The sequence below is a fragment of the Protomyctophum bolini genome, assembly GCF_963924005.1.
Source record: "Protomyctophum bolini genome assembly, chromosome: 9".
Lineage (NCBI taxonomy): Eukaryota > Metazoa > Chordata > Actinopteri > Myctophiformes > Myctophidae > Protomyctophum > Protomyctophum bolini.
Window position 1 is genome coordinate 17264033 of NC_137870.1, and position 18061 is coordinate 17282093.

The 18061-nt window shown below is 41.2% G+C and overlaps 1 protein-coding gene across 3 annotated transcripts; it reads left to right on the forward strand.

The window, feature by feature from the left end:
• Positions 1-1108: 1108 nt before the first annotated feature.
• On the forward strand, positions 1109-17112 carry treh (trehalase (brush-border membrane glycoprotein)). 3 transcript variants are annotated; one of them, XM_080771863.1, is made up of 15 exons: positions 1109-1241; positions 2088-2188; positions 2294-2441; positions 2614-2701; positions 3166-3266; positions 3463-3555; positions 3955-4071; positions 4746-4868; positions 5633-5682; positions 6641-6841; positions 7470-7687; positions 9835-9946; positions 13371-13483; positions 15575-15628; positions 16787-17112. In XM_080771863.1, exons 1-15 carry the CDS (start codon positions 1168-1170, stop codon positions 16925-16927), a joined length of 1734 nt encoding a protein of 577 aa, XP_080627989.1. In that variant the 5' UTR covers positions 1109-1167; the 3' UTR covers positions 16928-17112. The 3 variants fall into 3 exon arrangements, with proteins under 3 accessions (XP_080627989.1, XP_080627990.1, XP_080627991.1); XM_080771864.1 differs by lacking the exon at positions 15575-15628; XM_080771865.1 differs by lacking the exon at positions 3955-4071.
• The last annotated feature ends 949 nt before the right edge of the window (positions 17113-18061 follow it).

Below are 18061 nucleotides of genomic sequence, written 5' to 3' on the forward strand. Positions count from 1 at the left end.
TTTGTGTGTATGAATTAATGTTTTCTTTTATCAGCTCGTCGATCAGCGCGTTGGGAGTTTCAGTCTCCCCTCAACCTCCTCACTGATGGACTTCTGGTCTGACATACTCAAATCGTTGACTACAAGGTTTACTATCCTTTTTCAGGCCGCGACCCCCATCCCCCCCAGTTTGAATCGGTTCCACAGCACTCTGCCTTAGGTCCTGATCAGGCTTTTATATTCGCAGATGAGTAAGGCCTGGAACAAGGCTAGTTTCACACAGCCTGGCTAAAGCCAAACCGAATCAGATGTTGGCAAAAGAAAATTGCCTGCCAGCACGACAGTGTGATTTGATTTGAGTCTGGCTTATTAGCCAGGCTAAGTTCCACATAAAAATAGTGAAAATAGCTGAACTACAAGCTCACAATGCCTCTTGTAGCTTGTAGATCGGCTATTTTGACAGTTTGTAGCTTGTAGATCGGCTATTTTGACCACGTTTGCTTATTTCTTTTATGCAATATTTGACAAGTTGGTATTAAAAAGGTCCTAAAAGTCATTACGCTTTAACTTTACAAATGTGCAGATACCCTGTATTATACACTCATATTGTGTGTTTGTTTATGTTGATGTTGCACATTAAGCCAATCACCTGGGGGGGCCCCCAAAAATAATTTGTGGACCCCTGATTTGCACTGATGGGCACTGCATACCTGCTGCCCTAGGCAGATACTGCCCACCACAGCTTGAACTTTCTAGTGATACTCTTAGTCTTATCCGCTTAAGCTCTATTTAATAGCCTACTTTTAAAAAAAGGGTAATCTACAAGCTCACAAAGTGTTGGAGAACTTGGGAGTTGGGACACGTGAGCTTGTAGATTTTTGTATTTGGCTATTTTGGAGTGGGCAGGGTCTATGTATGGGCTGGAAACCAGGCAATTTTCATGGACACTAGTTTTAAGTGAAGTCAATGTTCCACTAGGTGGTGCTGTTTTGTTGTTGAGCTTAGACGGATAATTTATTGTCTTGCGAACTGTGACCCGGAGGCTGGCCGCTGGAGATAACGAAACTTGAAAGGCACCGAGTGCCGAGCATAGGTGCCGAGCTATTTTTTACAGTCTATGGTGCCGAGTCCACTTTATTTTTGTAGTTTGGTCACGCTGGCGTTTATCTTTTATTAATAGAGCAAGGAATGGACAAGTCAGTGTTGTACCTGCTTGTGTCTCTTAACTGTGTGCAGGCTTCTTTTCCACCACCATGTGACAGGTATGTAGCCTAATGCTTCTTGCATTCATCATTTCCCATAATGTAATAAACTTTGCAGGCCTATGGCAGGCCAAAGTTCTTAATACAAAATAACCATCACCTAGCCCAAACATTTAGACTCTCGTAGAGGTTTTTTCGATTCTGACGAATCTACAGAATCGAAAAATAACTCTACGAGAGTCTAAATGTTTGGGCAAACCATCACCCATAATGATTAATGACGCATATAACACAAAACTGTCATGATACACATTTGAACGAGTAAACGTGACACAAATATACAGGCAGTCATTTGCAGCTTTCGATTTTCTTTGAAATTAAAGACCTTTGTGCTAAATATTTAGCACAAAGGTCTTTAATTTCAAAGAAAATATATGGTCAGACTCTACACCAGATTAGATGATTATAAACACCTGACCCGATGAAATGACTAATCACGTTTACGTCTGTAATCAATAGGCCTACCACCACTGTCCTTTAGTCTTTTTGTCCTTCATTTAATTTGAATTATACATGTATAATTCAAATATATATTGCACATGCATGTGCAATAAATATGTTTATAAATAAACGAGAGGCAGGGGGAGAGGAGTTGCAACACTCGGTTCACACAGGTGTGATTCTTTTTTAATACATCATGACAAAGGGCCATTCTGCATATTGAGTACTATATTTTGATGCCAATACATTTGTATTTTGTACTTTTTTAAAGAAAATTTGGAACACCAGACTTTTACTTGTAATAGAGTAGTCTACATTGTGGTATTGATACTTTTACTTAAGTATTTCAGTACTTCTTCCACCACTGTCCATTTTTTTTACTTCTTCTTCTTTTCTTCATTTAAGTGGAATCTATTGTTCGGGGGACATCCTTCAGCAGGTACAAATGGCCAAACTGTTTGATGATGACAAGTACTTTGTGGACATGAAGCTGAAGGCAGCCCCTGGTGAGAAGAAGAATATATTTGTAACTTTATGTTTACCTGCCATGTTTATGTTTACCTGACACCGTGGGTGTTTATATTCTCCCCCCCCCCCGTCTCTTTTCACAGAGTTTGTTTTGTCAGCTTTTCACAATCTGTCAAAAGAATGGCCGAACACGACGCTCCCGACAGCCGAGCTGCAAGAGTTCCTCGCTGCGTATTTTGAAGAACCGGGAACTGAATTTGAGCCGTGGAGCCCTCCTGACTGGCATGACAAGTGAGAACAAGTTAAAGCAGATTCAGATCTAGGGCTGGGAAATGTACCAGTACTGATCAATTTTAAATGTATGAAGCTGTGGATTTGATCCAACCCCAAATGTTGCCGTACATGTACTGTAGATATGAAGTGTCTTTCACTGAAGCTCGTTTTGTTGTGTTTTGTCACACAGGCCACAGTTCCTGCTAAAAATAGCAGACCCAGAACTGCGCCGCTGGGCAGAAAAGTTGCATCAGTTATGGAAATCCCTTGGAAGAAAGGTGATATGTTTTTGTTTTATTCATCGGTTAGTCTCATTGAGATTGATATCAAATATCATCTTGTCAATTTTTATATTGATACATTTATGTTTTATATTATATCAGTGAAATGATGATGATTATAGTCAATTAAATCAGTTATGGTAGTCTGATCACTTAAGCCCTGTTTTATACTTTTCATACAACAGTCACTATTTTTGACCTTTGTTGTCCGTAAAAAAACTGATTGAGGTAACCTTTTCAAGACCTGTGTGCGTACTGCATAAACAAACAGAGTCGAACAATTGTCAAAGATCAAAGTATTTTTTTTCTCCCCACTAGAGCATGCATTTGCGAATTAGATAGATGGCTATATAATCTGATGTTTATGGGAGAATGTTGTAACTTTGTTACGTAGTGTTCAACACTTCTCTTGTACTCCTGATGGGAAATTAAAATTCACAACAGAGTTTCCTCTCTCCCAGATCCGCGCCGACGTGAAGGACCACCCGGAGCTCTACTCACAGATCTACACCCCCCATCCCATCATAGTGCCAGGGGGACGCTTCAGGGAGCTGTACTACTGGTGAGTGAATGATGCTACGGTCTGTCTGTGTCTCAAAATAAGCCAGACTAGACTCTCAACGGGGGCAGGAGCCACTTGAGAGATCACAGCAGCAAGTTGGCAGACCCCGCTGAGTGTCTCCCCTGCGCTGGGCAGCCTTTCCCCGGCCGGGTGGGTGGATGCATGCTGTGACACATTTCTGTTTTGCTCCTGACAGGGACTCTTACTGGATCATCAATGGCCTCCTCCTGTCAGAGATGACAGACACCGCCCGTGGTATGATCCTCAACTTCCTCTACCTCGTCAACAGGTGAGCCCCCCACATGCACACACACACACCTCTAGCAACCCCTGTTACCCCCACATCCTCGTCCAGCTGAGTTATGCCCCCCCACTGCGGGCTGTTCAGCTGACTCGCACTGGATGGATGGCAAGGTCATCTAGCAAAAATCTTTTGTCAGGCTTCAAATATGTTTTTTTGGCGATCATCCTTTTGAGTACTTTTTCACTTAATTGAATAATTGTGAAGCCCTATTTTATACTTGTTGCAAAAATTCCGGAAATCTACAAGCTCCCAAAACATCACAGATGCTATATTTTTTAACATCGGGTTATTACCTTTAATAATAACCTGGAAATAGAGTCGGTAGGTGAAGGGGATTCAGCCGTTTTGAACAACGGGGATTTAAATTTTATCATCCTCCAACAGATATGGCTTCATTCCAAACGGGGGGCGGATTTACTATGAGCGGCGCAGTCAGCCACCATTCCTCACACTCATGTTGGACAGCTACTATCAAGCCACCAAGGACAAAAGCTTCCTCAGGTGATATTTAATCGTCTGATGTTTCATCCCAGACAAATGCACTGTAATTCCCCTCCACACTTCATTGCATTGATGAAATAGACCTGTTCAACTTGCCTTTTTTATTTTATTTAGTTTTTGCCTGCACATACCGTTCTCCAGAGGTGTAGTACATTTACTCAAGTACTGTACTTAAGTACAGTATGTTATACATTTCAGAGGATAATGTACTTTTTACTCCACTGCAATTTTTTAAAACTGATGATGATTTATTATTACTACAAAACCAATTTAGCCCTATTTTATACTTGGCCTATTCGAAAATAGATGATTTACAAGCTCACAATACGCTGTGGGCTTTTTGAAAGAATATTTTTAAACATTAAATTGGACATTCTGCATGAGTACTTTTACTTTTGATGGCAATACATTTGTACTTCAAGTGTGTGTATTTCTACATTGTGGTATTGCTACTTTTACCTGAGTAATTCATTATTATTTTCTGCATATTTCTGGCCTCTCAGTGTTTCATCATTTTTCCTTTGATGCAGATCTCACATCTACGTGATTTGAAAGACTCCCTAGAAAAAGCCTGCATTATTATGTGCCGTGAAGTCTTTCTGATGAAACTGTACATCGCCCCCTGTTGTTTTTCCACATCTAAACTCTTTTTTAAATCTTTTTTAATGATGCAGTACAGCGTTGCCAGCTCTGGAGCGGGAGTATCACTTCTGGATGCAAAACCGATCTGTCACGCTGGAAGTCAACGGCACGGAGCATCAACTGAACCGCTACAATGTGGAGGTGGGCTTGCCCAGGTGTGTACATTGTTGCTGTTGGGCAGAAACCCCAGAAAGGAATATTTCACTTTTGGTCATTTTATCGTCTACTCAGGCCTATGTGAACACCCCAGACAGTTTTTAAGTTGCTTGATTCAGTATTTAGATTGATATAAATGTTTGCTGCCCTGCCCCCTTCCTATACAAACCCATTATGACGTCAAACTCCATTTTAGCCATGATAGATTCATCGAAAACACCCGTCCTTTTTTCTGTTGACTGATATTGTCCTTCTAATACACGAGGGCCGTGTTTATAATAATTATTTTTGACGTTTAAGTCTCCTCCGGCCTCCTCCTGGAGGAGGTTATTTTCCTAAACAATTATTAAAACGGCCCCCTCAAGAAGGACAATATCAGTCACCAGAAAAAAGGTTGGGTGTTTTTGAGGAATTTATCATGGTTAAAATAGAGTTTGAAGTTATAATGGGTTATAGGAAGGGGGCGGGGCAGAAAAAGGAAAATCTAATATCTAAATACTGAATCTAATATCTTAAAAATGACCAAAAGTTTTTTAAATATCCGATTAACTAAAAAGCATCAAAGGTGCATATCCTCAAGCGTTTTGTGCTTGTAGATCTGCTACTTTTGAAACTTTTAAATTTGAATCCTGAAAAGTTACAGTTTTCCGGACATCTTCACCCAATAGAGATGTCATGATAAAGAACATGAACCTGAACCTGCCAAAGCTGAATGATTAAGATGTTTACTGTAAGTGAACCATATGTGTCCCTATTCCTGCAGGCCAGAGTCCTACACAGATGATGTTGAGTTAGCTGAAGGACTCACAAATGGTAATAACATAAGATATTAAAGATGTTGTAAGTGATTGCTTTTGTTAAAACAAATAACTTATTTTTGTTTTTAGTTTAAAGGTTAAAGCTCTATCCTGATCGTAATTTTGCCATAGAGTGTTTGTGTCGTAGCAGGGGTCTCCTGTTCCCTCTAGTTCTTTAATAAACTGAAAATGCATTCTCAGTTGGGTCACCGATTTCATCTGATCAGGAGAGGGAGAGATGTTTTTAGTTTTTCAGGGCGAGTGTGTTTTAGGGCGAGCATTCTTGTATTCTAGTAAGGGGCTGGAGAGACAGGACTGTTACTGAACAAACACTATGGTTCCCATCAGAATTTAAAGATTTAAAACATACTTTAACAACAACAACAAAACACTACTCATTCACTTATTTTAAGATAATATAATATTTAAAAAATGAAGGTTTGTTTTATTGGACATCATAAAAGAAACTCACATGTTTTTTGGAGAAATGTCAAGGATACAGGCACAACAAAGTCGTGGGACTTAGTTCCATTGCGGAAATGATTGAAATGATTATGAATATGACATATGTTTCTTGAGTCAATGTGATTTGACAATACTATTGAGTCATGCAGACTCACTACACCCACCCACAACAACAATAACACGTTTTATTAATATTGCACTTTACATTTGAAACAAATCTCAAAGTGCCACAGTACATAAAGAAGTGTGCAAAGAAAACCTATAGGGGTGAAACCAGAATAGCTAACCAAATGCTTACAATGAATTAATTAATACCGTACAATGGAAACAAGTGCCCTAGGATTTTGTTTTTGTTATCCTTTTAGTCTGTCTTACTACACCTCTGTGCTGTTTACATTTCTGAGTAATAAATTATCCAAACAATATTCCATAGTTTTGAAATCATGTCACGACAAAAAAAGAAAACCTACTCTGTTCCGTTGGGTTCCTGTCACGTGGTCTGTTCTCAGATGCTCAGGAGCAGCTGTGGGCGGACCTGAAGGCGGGAGCAGAGTCCGGTTGGGACTTCTCATCCCGCTGGTTTGTGGACGGGACAGGAGACAACGCCGGCGCCCTCGGGGACACGCGCACCAGTCAAATCCTTCCCGTCGACCTCAACGCTCTGCTGTGTGCCAACGAGAGGCTGCTCGCCTCCTTCCACACGATCCTGGGTAAAGACATTGAAATTCAAATTAGTTCTATATCCCCAGGCGTTAATCATCAGGGGTCTTCACCATACCGGCTTGTGCTGCACATTTCTGTCAACATTTTTTACATACAAATTTTGACATTTTGACATGGGTGGACAATAACATTACCAGAAACACATAAAGAGCTGGCCCTGTCTTAGCAAAAACATAATTTGAGAACGACTAGTCTAGTACTAATGGACTCCTAATGTTTTTGATTTATTGATTGAATAGTTTATTAGACAGAATGTATAAACAGCAACACAGTACAGGCACTCAGTCCTAAAGGGATAGCAGCACCAAAAACGTCCTTGCGGTCTTGTTTCCATTTAGGCCCTATGCAATCAATTCATAGACATGACATGAACAATAACATAATTCAATATCATCATAGGAAAAAACAACAATGTGCCATAGTGTTGTAGTAAATAAGTGTCATACATATTCTGAAGAAAACCTGGAGACTGACATTCAGTAGCTCTATGCTTTCTATGGCATAGGCAGCTCCCGGCCGGGAGAATCTAGACACAGCTGCGCGACATGATTATATATATATATTAGTACTTTTACTTCAGTAACACATGTGAGTACTGTTTTCCACCACTGCAAGGTGACGGGGACCGGGCTGAGTACTACGACCGTGCTGCGGTCCGCAGACTGGAAGCCATGGAGGCCTTGCTGTGGGACGCTGAGAGGGGCGTCTGGTTCGACTACAGCCTGAGGACTCGCTCCAGGCACTCTGCCTTTTATCCCTCCAACCTGGCGCCCATTTGGGCAGAGTGTTACTCCCATCCTACCATGGCGGAAAGGGCAGTCATGTACCTGAAGGTCAGTCTCTCCAGACATCATTGTTTATCTTTATATTTCAAGGATATTTACGCTGTTTATTAGCATTTTCTCCTCGGGTTATGGGAACTGTTTATTCGCATTTTCTCCCTGTGCTATGTGAACTTGTGGTAAAGACAGAGACTGCCTTTCCCACTTTTACACCCAAGCCTCAAATGTTCAATTTTGTTTCGTTTTTCCTAATGAACCATTATGCATTCTCACCATAGAACTGATTACCATTATTTTATACTGTAATATATTCACCATTACCTTTTGTTACAGCCTCATGGTCAGCACCAGGGTTGTCCCGATACAGTTTTTTCGTTCTTGATCCAATACCGATACCAGAGAATAATATTTATAATAAAATATACAAAATAAATCTTATTTTGAAGTCCACCGACCAGAAGTCAAGGGTGACACATAATGCAATGCCAAGTGTGTGCGTGTGTGTGGAGACGGAGAAAGAAGGGGAGACGTAATACAGCAAAGGAGGTGTTTGTTTAGACGGATATCTTGTGTTGTGCTTATAGCTATCCATCTAGCTATATCTGATGTTGTGTTTATAGCAGACTCCTCACTCAAACATGCAGTTGCAGTTTGGGCAACTCGAAAGCAATCTTCACATGCCCAAACATTGTATTACCTGCCACAGTGTCAACCCCTTACCTGTGTCGGGTCGGTGGTTAGACTGGAAGTTGTAAATTATATTACAATTGATTAAGAAAATAAGTATTTAGTGTTAAATCAGTGCACACACACACATCACAGGTGTTATAGCAGTTCTCCACTGTGCCAGCAGATGGAGCCCTTTCCCCATGGAAATGTTCTCTGTGTTTAATGTGTGGGGTCTACACACACACACACACACACACACACACACACTCACACATACAGTCACACACGCACACGCACAGTCACACACACACAGTCTCACACACACACACACACACACACACACACACACACACACACACACAGAAGTACTCATTGTGCAGCATGTCCCATTTCAAGTATTCAAATATATACAAATCTTTAAAAAAATTAAGTTGCAGTTCTACAAGCTCACAATGTGTCACATTGTGAGCTTTTAGATCGTCTATCTTTCGAATGACTGAAATGTATATAGGGCTGAAGTGGGTAATGTGTGTTTTGTAATTTTTATATAAAGTAACTAGTAGGGATGTTTCCTTTCCGATCCTATCCTGTTACCACCATTTCTGTGTTAGCTGAATACAGATACCAGAGAATAATAATAAAACAAAGAAAAAATATCTTATTTTGAGGTCCACCGACTGGGAATAGTGTTTATAGCTATCTAGCTATATATCCCGTGTTGTGTTTATAGCAGACTCCTCACTCAAATGTGCACTTGCAGTTTGGGCAACTCCAAAGCAAACTCCAAAGCAAACATGCCCCAAATTTTTATTTACCTGCCATAGTGACAACCCCTTACCCCTGTGTCGGATCTGTGGTTAGACTGGCATATTTGCCGATACCGATATGACCAAATAAGGGCCGATCCGATACTTTTCCGATACGATACAGTATCGGGACATCTCTAGTAACTAAAGTTTCCAAATAAATTAAAAAGTACAGTATTTGCATCCGAGATGTGTTGGAGTAGAAGTATTGGAAATTGGAAATACTCAAGTGGAGTACAAAATAATTAAGTACAATATTGAGTGGAGTGCCGTGATTCTTTTCCACCCTAAAACATGATCATCAGGTCTTATTGTTATATAAGGAGGTATAATTCTTTCAAAAAAGTGTACAGTATTTGTTAAATGTTGTTTTTATGTGGGCACGCCCACCATGCCTGGTGGGCACTGGGTGGTGATGGGTGGTGATCCACCTGAACTGAAGCCGCAGCTGTAGTTGTATGATAAAGGGGGAGGGGTTAGGAGAGGGTGATGTCACTATATTACTGTTTATTTCATTGGCCCGTTTGACTGTCAAGGATTCAGCCTCCAGGAAGAAACCCTAAATACAAAGTTAATACACCATTGCACATAAAAACGACTCCAGGGTGTCTAATGAAGTACTGTCACCTCATGGACACATGAAAAACTGGAAAAATACAAAAATTGTGGCACTCCCTCTTTAAGTAAATGTACTTGGTTACTTGTTTCCACCACTGCACACAGGACAGCGGTGCTCTTGAGTTCCCCAACGGCGTGCCTACCTCCCTGACAGAGAGTTCTCAGCAGTGGGACTACCCCAACGCCTGGCCACCACTGCAGCACATGTTGATCCAAGGTAAAACAAACAACTGGAAACACTTTTTATTTTTTTATCAGCTTGCAGAGCTGATCAATGATCAGACTTTCTAGTCTAGTCTAGTGTCGAGATTTTCATGAATGGCTGACCTCTAAGCCAATGGGAGACTAGCCCTATACGGCCAATGGGACTCTATAAGCCCGCTCTCCTCTCCCCCACTGCACCATGACTAGACACTGGAAACGTGACTACAGAAAGCCCACTATTCAAGAGAATGGAATGATATATCATGTTATTGTTTTCTTTTCTTTTTACTACTGCTGGGCCGTCATCTGTGTTAACGCGCTGCGTTGACGCGACACTCTTATCGCGCGATACATATATATATTAAATATCGCCGTTAATCTATTCTCAAAGTTGGGTATGGGAGCTGGGTCTGCAACTTGCCCTCGTCCGTATAACCGCCCATGGGCCGTTATTTGCAAACTTAGTCAGCCTCATTTATATTATATATACACAGCGTGTTGAGTTTGCAAATCTATTCTCTGCGCGGCACTCACCGTGGCCTGACCACCTCACAACACCACATCCCCAAAATAAATCTATAGTTTAATTCGTGCCATACTCAGTCTATGCACAACGATTGTTTTAATTCAAAGTGGTATTCTGTGAAATGTTTATTGTCATTCTGTGTATCTACAAGGTCTGTAGAACTGGATGTCTGAAAATAATGATTTTTTTTTCATACTTACAGTTCTAGGAAACACAGAATGAGGGGGACTTTTTATTATTTCCACACAACAGCTCTAAGGTATATTAACACATTTTGTACATAACACGTCCTGAAACGTCATAAGGATTGGAACCGATTGGAGCCTTAGACGTCTGTGGACGTCCTAGCGACGTCCAAACGACGCGGGGCGAGATAATAATATTCAGAATAATTACTTCTTTTTTTTTTGGCATTTCGCTTTTCGCTTGCCGTATGCTAACGCTCTGTGAAACTATTAGCTTGTCATTGACTCCCATGTTAGCGCGGCGGAAAGAATGACTCGTATCTCCTCATCCAGGGCGCTCTCCGTGGTGATGAATGGATCGATATGCTGGCGCTGCGTTTCTGCTCCTCATCCGTCTCTCCCGCAAAATATGAACTCTTTTTGAAGCGTATATAAATATATTAAGATGATCGGAGATTCTGATGGCACTTTGTCAGTCAACTTTTTTAAGAAAGTATTTCCGGTTCATGGCTTTCAAAATGGAAGCGATCACTACTCTGGCGATTACTCCGGCGCAAGCAACGCCTTTATTTTGATGCAGTTCCGGTACTAAATGTGTTAATGACATAGTAAAATGTTGAAAATGAGTGGAATGCCCCTTTAAGCAACAGGAGCTGCGTATAAACTCCCCTATTCTCAATATTAAATTAAAAAGATGTATGTTTATCATAACCTTTTAATTTTGGACTAAAACACATGCTCGACAGGAACTGTAACCAAATAATGGCCTGGTGCAGGCCGGTGAAAAAATAAATAACTGCCTACTGCAAATAACGGCCTGGTTCCTTACAAACGCCTGGGGTCCACTCCCAATCGATTTAGTAAATTAACAGCCCGGGCTACTATACGGTATCCATAATTAGGACTCCTCCAAGGACTTACTTCTGGTCATTATTTAAGTAGCGCACACATATTTTGAATGCCTTCGGCAGAGTTCAAATGAGCCATTTTAATCTAGATTAATCTAGATTAACTCCAGGATTGCAGCGAGATTAATCTAGATTAAAACTATTAATCTATGCCCACCACTACTTTTTACTTTGGTAAAAGTATCAATACTGCAATCAATGTAGAAAACACTCACAGTTACAAGTAAAAGTCAGGTAATCAAAAATCACTTGAAAGAAAATACATTTCTGGCCAAAAGTGCATTGTATACGTGTGGTGGGGGACTAAGAATGCATCCACCGGAGGAAGTACGCTTTTTTCATCACATTCTCTTTGTATTGGTGAGTAGCAAAAGTTGAGCGGCTGTCATGCAGTGGCAGGTAATGGAGCGTTCCATAGCCTTAATGTAAGAACATTAAAACATTGTGTGCACAGTCTGCACACTTAGGCTATGGATGGCAACAAAGACTGTGACTGACAATGACCAGACTCATCGAGATATCTTTGCTATTTCTGAACATTCCAGAAAGAAAAAGAAAATCAAAACGTTTTTAATATTATCACCTAAATACCCAAAATAGCTTTCAACGGCAGGTTGAAAGATCATGGACAGCAACATGGACATTGTCTCTTGTATGACGAAGTAGGGGTTTAATTTATTGAAAAATATAAAAAGGTTAAATATGCTAGGTTTCTGCCAGACGCCGATGACAAAATAGTCGTGTAAGTACATAATTTCTGATAATTTCATCCAGCTATTTTTATACAGATGAAAGCAAAAATAATTAGCACACTTAATCGTGATGAGCTGATTGTGTAATAACTATGACAGCAGGCCTAGTAAGGGCTCTTCAGTAGCCGGGGCGACCAGTGTCCATGTTAATTTTTAATTAATAATGGATTACTAATGCCAAAGTGCTGCCCAATGATTGAATGAATTCTGAAATACGAGGTTAGGACATTGCAGTAATGAAAAACTGTTTGTAATAGCCTTCCAGCTGCACTTGTAGGCTGTATCCTGATACAGTGTCCAAAATGGATAATTCTTCTCCGTTGGCAGTGGAGTTCAGCTTGTCACACTTCTGATTGAACGTCACGAGACATAGCCAAAGCATTTCCGGGGTGCCCCAGCCAAAAAGGTTGAGAACTCTAAAAGTGTGATCTGTGGACGCCCAGGGGGCCTTGAGTGGGTTCCAGAGGGTCCCCAGCAAAATAAGGAACAGTATAAGTTCACTGTTCACTTATCACACTTTGCTATCTCCGTTGAGCACCTGGTTAGTTCCTCTTTTTCTCAGTATAAGTTCACTATTAGTATTTAGGGAACGTATAAGAATGACTAGTATTGAAAATGTTCGGACGATTTTGGATATTTTGAAAATGATTGTAAAGGCTCATTCATAGCTGATAGATTTTCGGTGGTGAGGTGACCACTGCTTCGGTGGTGAGCTGACCACCGGAGCTGAAATAACATTGAGCGGTAGTGAATAAAAACAGAGAGAAGGGCTGGGGCGGTGGTGGTGGTTTTCTCTCATGTTGTAGTTCGGTGGTCACCTAACCACCGACAATCCAGACTATGTATGAGCCTTAAGGCAGCCATAGCTGAATGGGTAGAGCAGTGGTTCTCAAAGTGAGCCCCAGGGGGAGGGGGATTCCAGCTAAATGCATTACAGCGTCAGTCATTTTAACCACTTTATCCATGTCTGTCTGTCTGTCTGTCTGTCTGTCTGTCTGTCTGTCAGGGTTCTAAGACATGTTGTGTATATGGAGGAGAAATCATTGTTTCTTGTTTTTATTTGCAGGTTTGTCCAAACTGCCGTCAGATGAGACCAAACGGATGGCATTGGACTTAGCTCAGAAGTGGATCAGGACAAACTTGCGGGCGTTCGCCAAATATGAAGCCATGTTTGAAAAGGTAGGCGCGCACGCACGCGCGCACACACACACACACACACACACACACACACACACACACACACACACACACACACACACACACACACACACACACACACACACACACACACACACACACACACACACACACACACACACACACATTTGAATTATTTTATTTGGATCAGAACTAGTGGCGTATACAGAATAGACCCAAACACTGGTCAGAATAAGGTTATACATTATATGGTCCAACCAAGCTGCTGCACATGCTTAACACACAGAGGGAAAAGAAGAAAAAAAAAAATATATATATATATATAGCACATTGTTGACATACTATATACTTGATACTACTAGACAGGATGTTTGTTTTGGGTTTTTTAAGCCACCTAGGGATAAATGAAACAACACCTTCTCCAGACAGACAGACTGCCCATAGTAGCTGAGACAGAACAGTATTTAGCCAGCTTTTTTGCATTTGTTTTTAGCAATCCGCCCAATTGCAAACCCCTGAGCACAAGTTTATGGACATGGCCCAGACTTCCAAATACAAGGACAATAAGTTGACAGTTATATCCCAAGGCCATAATACGTTCCACCAGAAGCTGATATTTCATAAGTTTGGATGTAAAACAAGTGTCCATATACAAATCAAATGGGCAGCCTATTTCAAATATAGTGACAGTTTTTCTAATTTCATTGATGAACACAATATCTGGGGTATTTGGAATATTTTGTATGCGTGTCATTGTGATCAAACCAGTCTATTTTTACAGTGCTGTGTTTATACATTCTTGTTGTCCTGTCCTGTACTCCTCTGATCTTGTCTGAGACCAGGTCCACCAGACGGTCATGTCTGGCAATGTACAGTCCTTTATAGTGGCTGCAACCATTTAAGATGTGTGCGACTGTTTCTTTGTCATGTGGTACTGGATGTAGGATGCAGTGTGGGTCGTGTGCTGATGGGTACCAGGTTGCCAAGTTGAACTTGGTCGGCAATACCTGTAAACAGGCTTTAATAGTGAAAATGAGAATGTCCTCACCTATGGTGTTATTTGACAGTATAGAGTGTGATAATGAGTGGTTTGCAAAGGGAAGAATAGGCAGTTTTCCCTGCAGCCTCAGACTGGTCCAGTGTTGTGCACTTTCTGATCGCTTCATTCCTAGAATGGTGGCTCTTGCGGTCGCGGATTTGATTGACAGTTCATGGTGCGCACCGTCTTGCTCGTAGGTCGCACATGCACGGACACGCGGATCTATGATGATGATGCTGTTGTTGAGCGCAGCAGTTGTTGTATCAGGCGCCACCCACTTTAACTGTAATCCTGATCGCTGGCATAGATCGGCTATAGATAGAGCAGCTTTAATGTCCAATTTACCATTCGCCTTAGTCTTGAATCCAAGGAACTGCGTCTCATTCTCCAGCGTGGATGGTACTTTACGTCGCTGCATGTGTTGAATGAGTGACTCACGAGCCATTTCCCTGACCGTGGGGTCGTCGCTGTTGAGCATATTTATAAGGTGACTGGTTCTGGTGGCGGTGTAAACCCATTCAATATTCGGTACACCCAGACCGCCATCTCTGATGGGCTGAAACAGTATGGCACGGGTGGAGTGAGTATTGAGACAGAACCAGCCCCTCACCAAGCGCACTGCCTTGTTATTCAGTTCTGTAAGGGTGTTCTGTGGCAAATGGATGTTCGAGAATAGATGTTGAATTTTGGCGAGTGCCAATTCTCTGATTGCCTGCAATTTCATTCGGATAGGGAGGGGGGAGGAGTCGATCAAGTCCAGTCTGACAGAGTAGTCATCATACAGTTCTCTGACTTGCTCTTCCCAGTCGCCTGCAACATTAAATTTATGCCCCAGGTATTGATAAGTTTCATGTCTTGAATACACTCTGATGGGCACACACACACACACACACACACACACACACACACACACACACAGAGAGCTGGAGAGTCTATTTCAGCCAATCATATTACTTGGTCGGAACTAAGTCGTTTATGTCGTTTGACAAAATTATGTATTTTCAAAATAAGAACTTCGTGGTCGCTTGACAAAGGAAACTGCAAAGAGCCTTATGAGTTTTTTTCTTCGACAGTATGATGTGAATGGAGATGGTAAACCCGGTGGGGGAGGGGAGTATGAAGTTCAGGTATGTTTATTAAAAACCTGCATTGATCGATCGGCCAAAATCCCTCTTTTCTATTTGTATGCAAATTATCATCCACGCCAATCACTCAATTTTCTTTGGTTATTCTATCGCCGATTCTTTTCATCTAACAATGATCTTGCAGCACCTTTTTTGAATATTTCATACTTCATTATACAGTGTCTTGCAAGCATAGTGGATATAGCAGATCTGCTGATTTGCTCACAACGCCTCGTGCCATGTTGTGAGCTTGTGGATCTGATATTTTCTATATTTTTCATGAACAAAATGTGCAACAAAAAATTGCACCTAGGGTTGCCAACTATGTGAAATTCAGGCCTACCTGCACTACTTCCTACTACGACTGTCCAAGAAAGACAAGCTCACTGTATAGCTTGTGTATGTTATATTAACCACTTGAACCCCACCGTCCATGTTCTGGGGGAAACATTAGCCAAAACATAGCCAATCAACATAATTGTAGATCGGCTAGTTTTGGCAAAGAGATTTAAGTAGTTACAAGTACAACCTGTATTATAGTATACTGTATGTACAGTATATGAGCATTTTGAAAATGCATTGTAATATGTGTGCCATTGATTGATTGATTGGAGGGTGGCCCTAATCAGTTTAATAAGGGACACGTCTTTTAGTTTCAAAATTAGAGACAATTCCTTATTTCAAGAGATGGTTGGCAACCCTGGTTGCACACCTGCAATCATATCCAAGTACCGTGCGTACTTACCACAGAGAGCGGTGTGTTTGTTCAGGTTTCCATTGTAATGATCACACCAGGTCATTTGGCAGATTCATTCCCATCTTCTCTGGTTGATGATGTGCTAATTACTTGCCTGGAGTTTGGTCTCATGTGTCTGAATCATCCCTTAATTTATGCGACAATGTCGTGTAATTAAGTATCTCTCAGAGTTAGGGTTTTATAATGTATATTTGTGCGCCATAGATAGAAAATGTTATCAAATGGGGGTCCTTGGCCTAATGCGTAACTGGGAGTCCTTGAAATAAAACATTAAAAAAGTTTGCGAATGACTGCAATAATCAATAAGAAGATAATCAATAGTTGAGTGCCCCCCCCCCCCCACACACACACACACACTGACCTATAGCCTGTGCTATGTACTGTATGTGTGGGCTGTGTTTCAGCTGGGCTTCGGTTGGACGAACGGTGTGGCCCTCCAGATCTTAGAGCAGTTTGGCTCTGATCTGATGTCCGGGACCAGTGAGGTGTCCTCAGGACTGCTGTTGCCTCTGGTTGCCTCAGCTCTCCTCCTCAGGCTCCAGTGAAACACCATGTCTTGTCACATTTGCTCTTCATAACGCATGGATTAAAAGAAACGTCGCCATAATGATTGATTTCAGTCGTGTTTGGATTCCATAGAATCCAGCATGCCATTCTCTTGGCTTGTAACTTCAACCACTTAAACCCTAGGCTCAACATTTTTGGGAAAGCTTTCCCGGAAAATAGCAGATCAACTAACTGGGAAAGGCTACCCTGAAGAGCTGGGTTTTGAGTGTGGTTTTGAAGGAAGTGAGGGAGGGGGCGTGGTTAAGATGTAAGAGTATTTTAATTTGTCAAAAATAGCACTAGAATACAATGTTCTAGATTCTAGAAGCATCTCCTGTAAATCCTCAATGGTCTCCTACAGTATAATACATAAAAGTCTTAATCTGTGAAGTCTTCAACTGGTAGAGCAGCAGGTACATTTTGAATGGTAATCCAAAACATCATCATTTTAGTAGTTAGTTTTGGAACCTGAATGCTAATGTGGGGTGCTCCTTTTATGTTGTTTCACAAATTTGTGACTGAGATGTTTTTAATTTCTTTCTTTTGATATTATAGTACAGCTTCTTACTGTATCTGTGTTTATCTGTGATGTCTCACTTACAGAGTTCAATCAAAACACCCAGTGACATTATTGCCCATTTAATTGCCGGTGCCTGGACAGATCCAATGCAAGACATATTTTGTAATATAACTTAAGAATGCACTTGATGAATATTTTAGTATTTGCGCTCCAAGGCAGGTGATACTTGATCCCGGGGAAAGATCGTTTAGGGCATTTGCCTTCTCCACCACACTAACGTTGGCCAGTTAGCGCTCCTTGATGATCAGAACATTGCCTTGCAGTTGATATTGAACTGACATTACAAACGGTAATTCACTTAATCCAATTACTGTGTTTATTGCACTACTGTTGCTGTAACTCCCAGTGGGAGTCTTGGTGCATTTGCATGTCCCATGTGCAACGTGAATTTGAATGAGCCTCGTGTTGGGGGTGTCTATGGCTGTAAACGGGCCTAATGTTTGTTAGTGGGGCTCCTGTCGATAATCTTAGCAACGATAACATCTTTAATTTGTTTCTAGCTGTTTTGAAGGGGTCAACCAAAGGATAAAATCGGAAAGTGCAGCAGAGAATT

Coding starts and splice junctions, on each gene's coding strand:
- treh (XM_080771863.1), top strand. CDS start 1,168: ATGGACAAGTCAGTGTTGTACCTGCTTGTGTCTCTTAACTGTGTGCAG. Junction 6,842..7,469: donor CTCCTTCCACACGATCCTGG/GTAAAGACATTG, acceptor CACCACTGCAAG/GTGACGGGGACCGGGCTGAG. Junction 9,947..13,370: donor GCAGCACATGTTGATCCAAG/GTAAAACAAACA, acceptor TTTTATTTGCAG/GTTTGTCCAAACTGCCGTCA.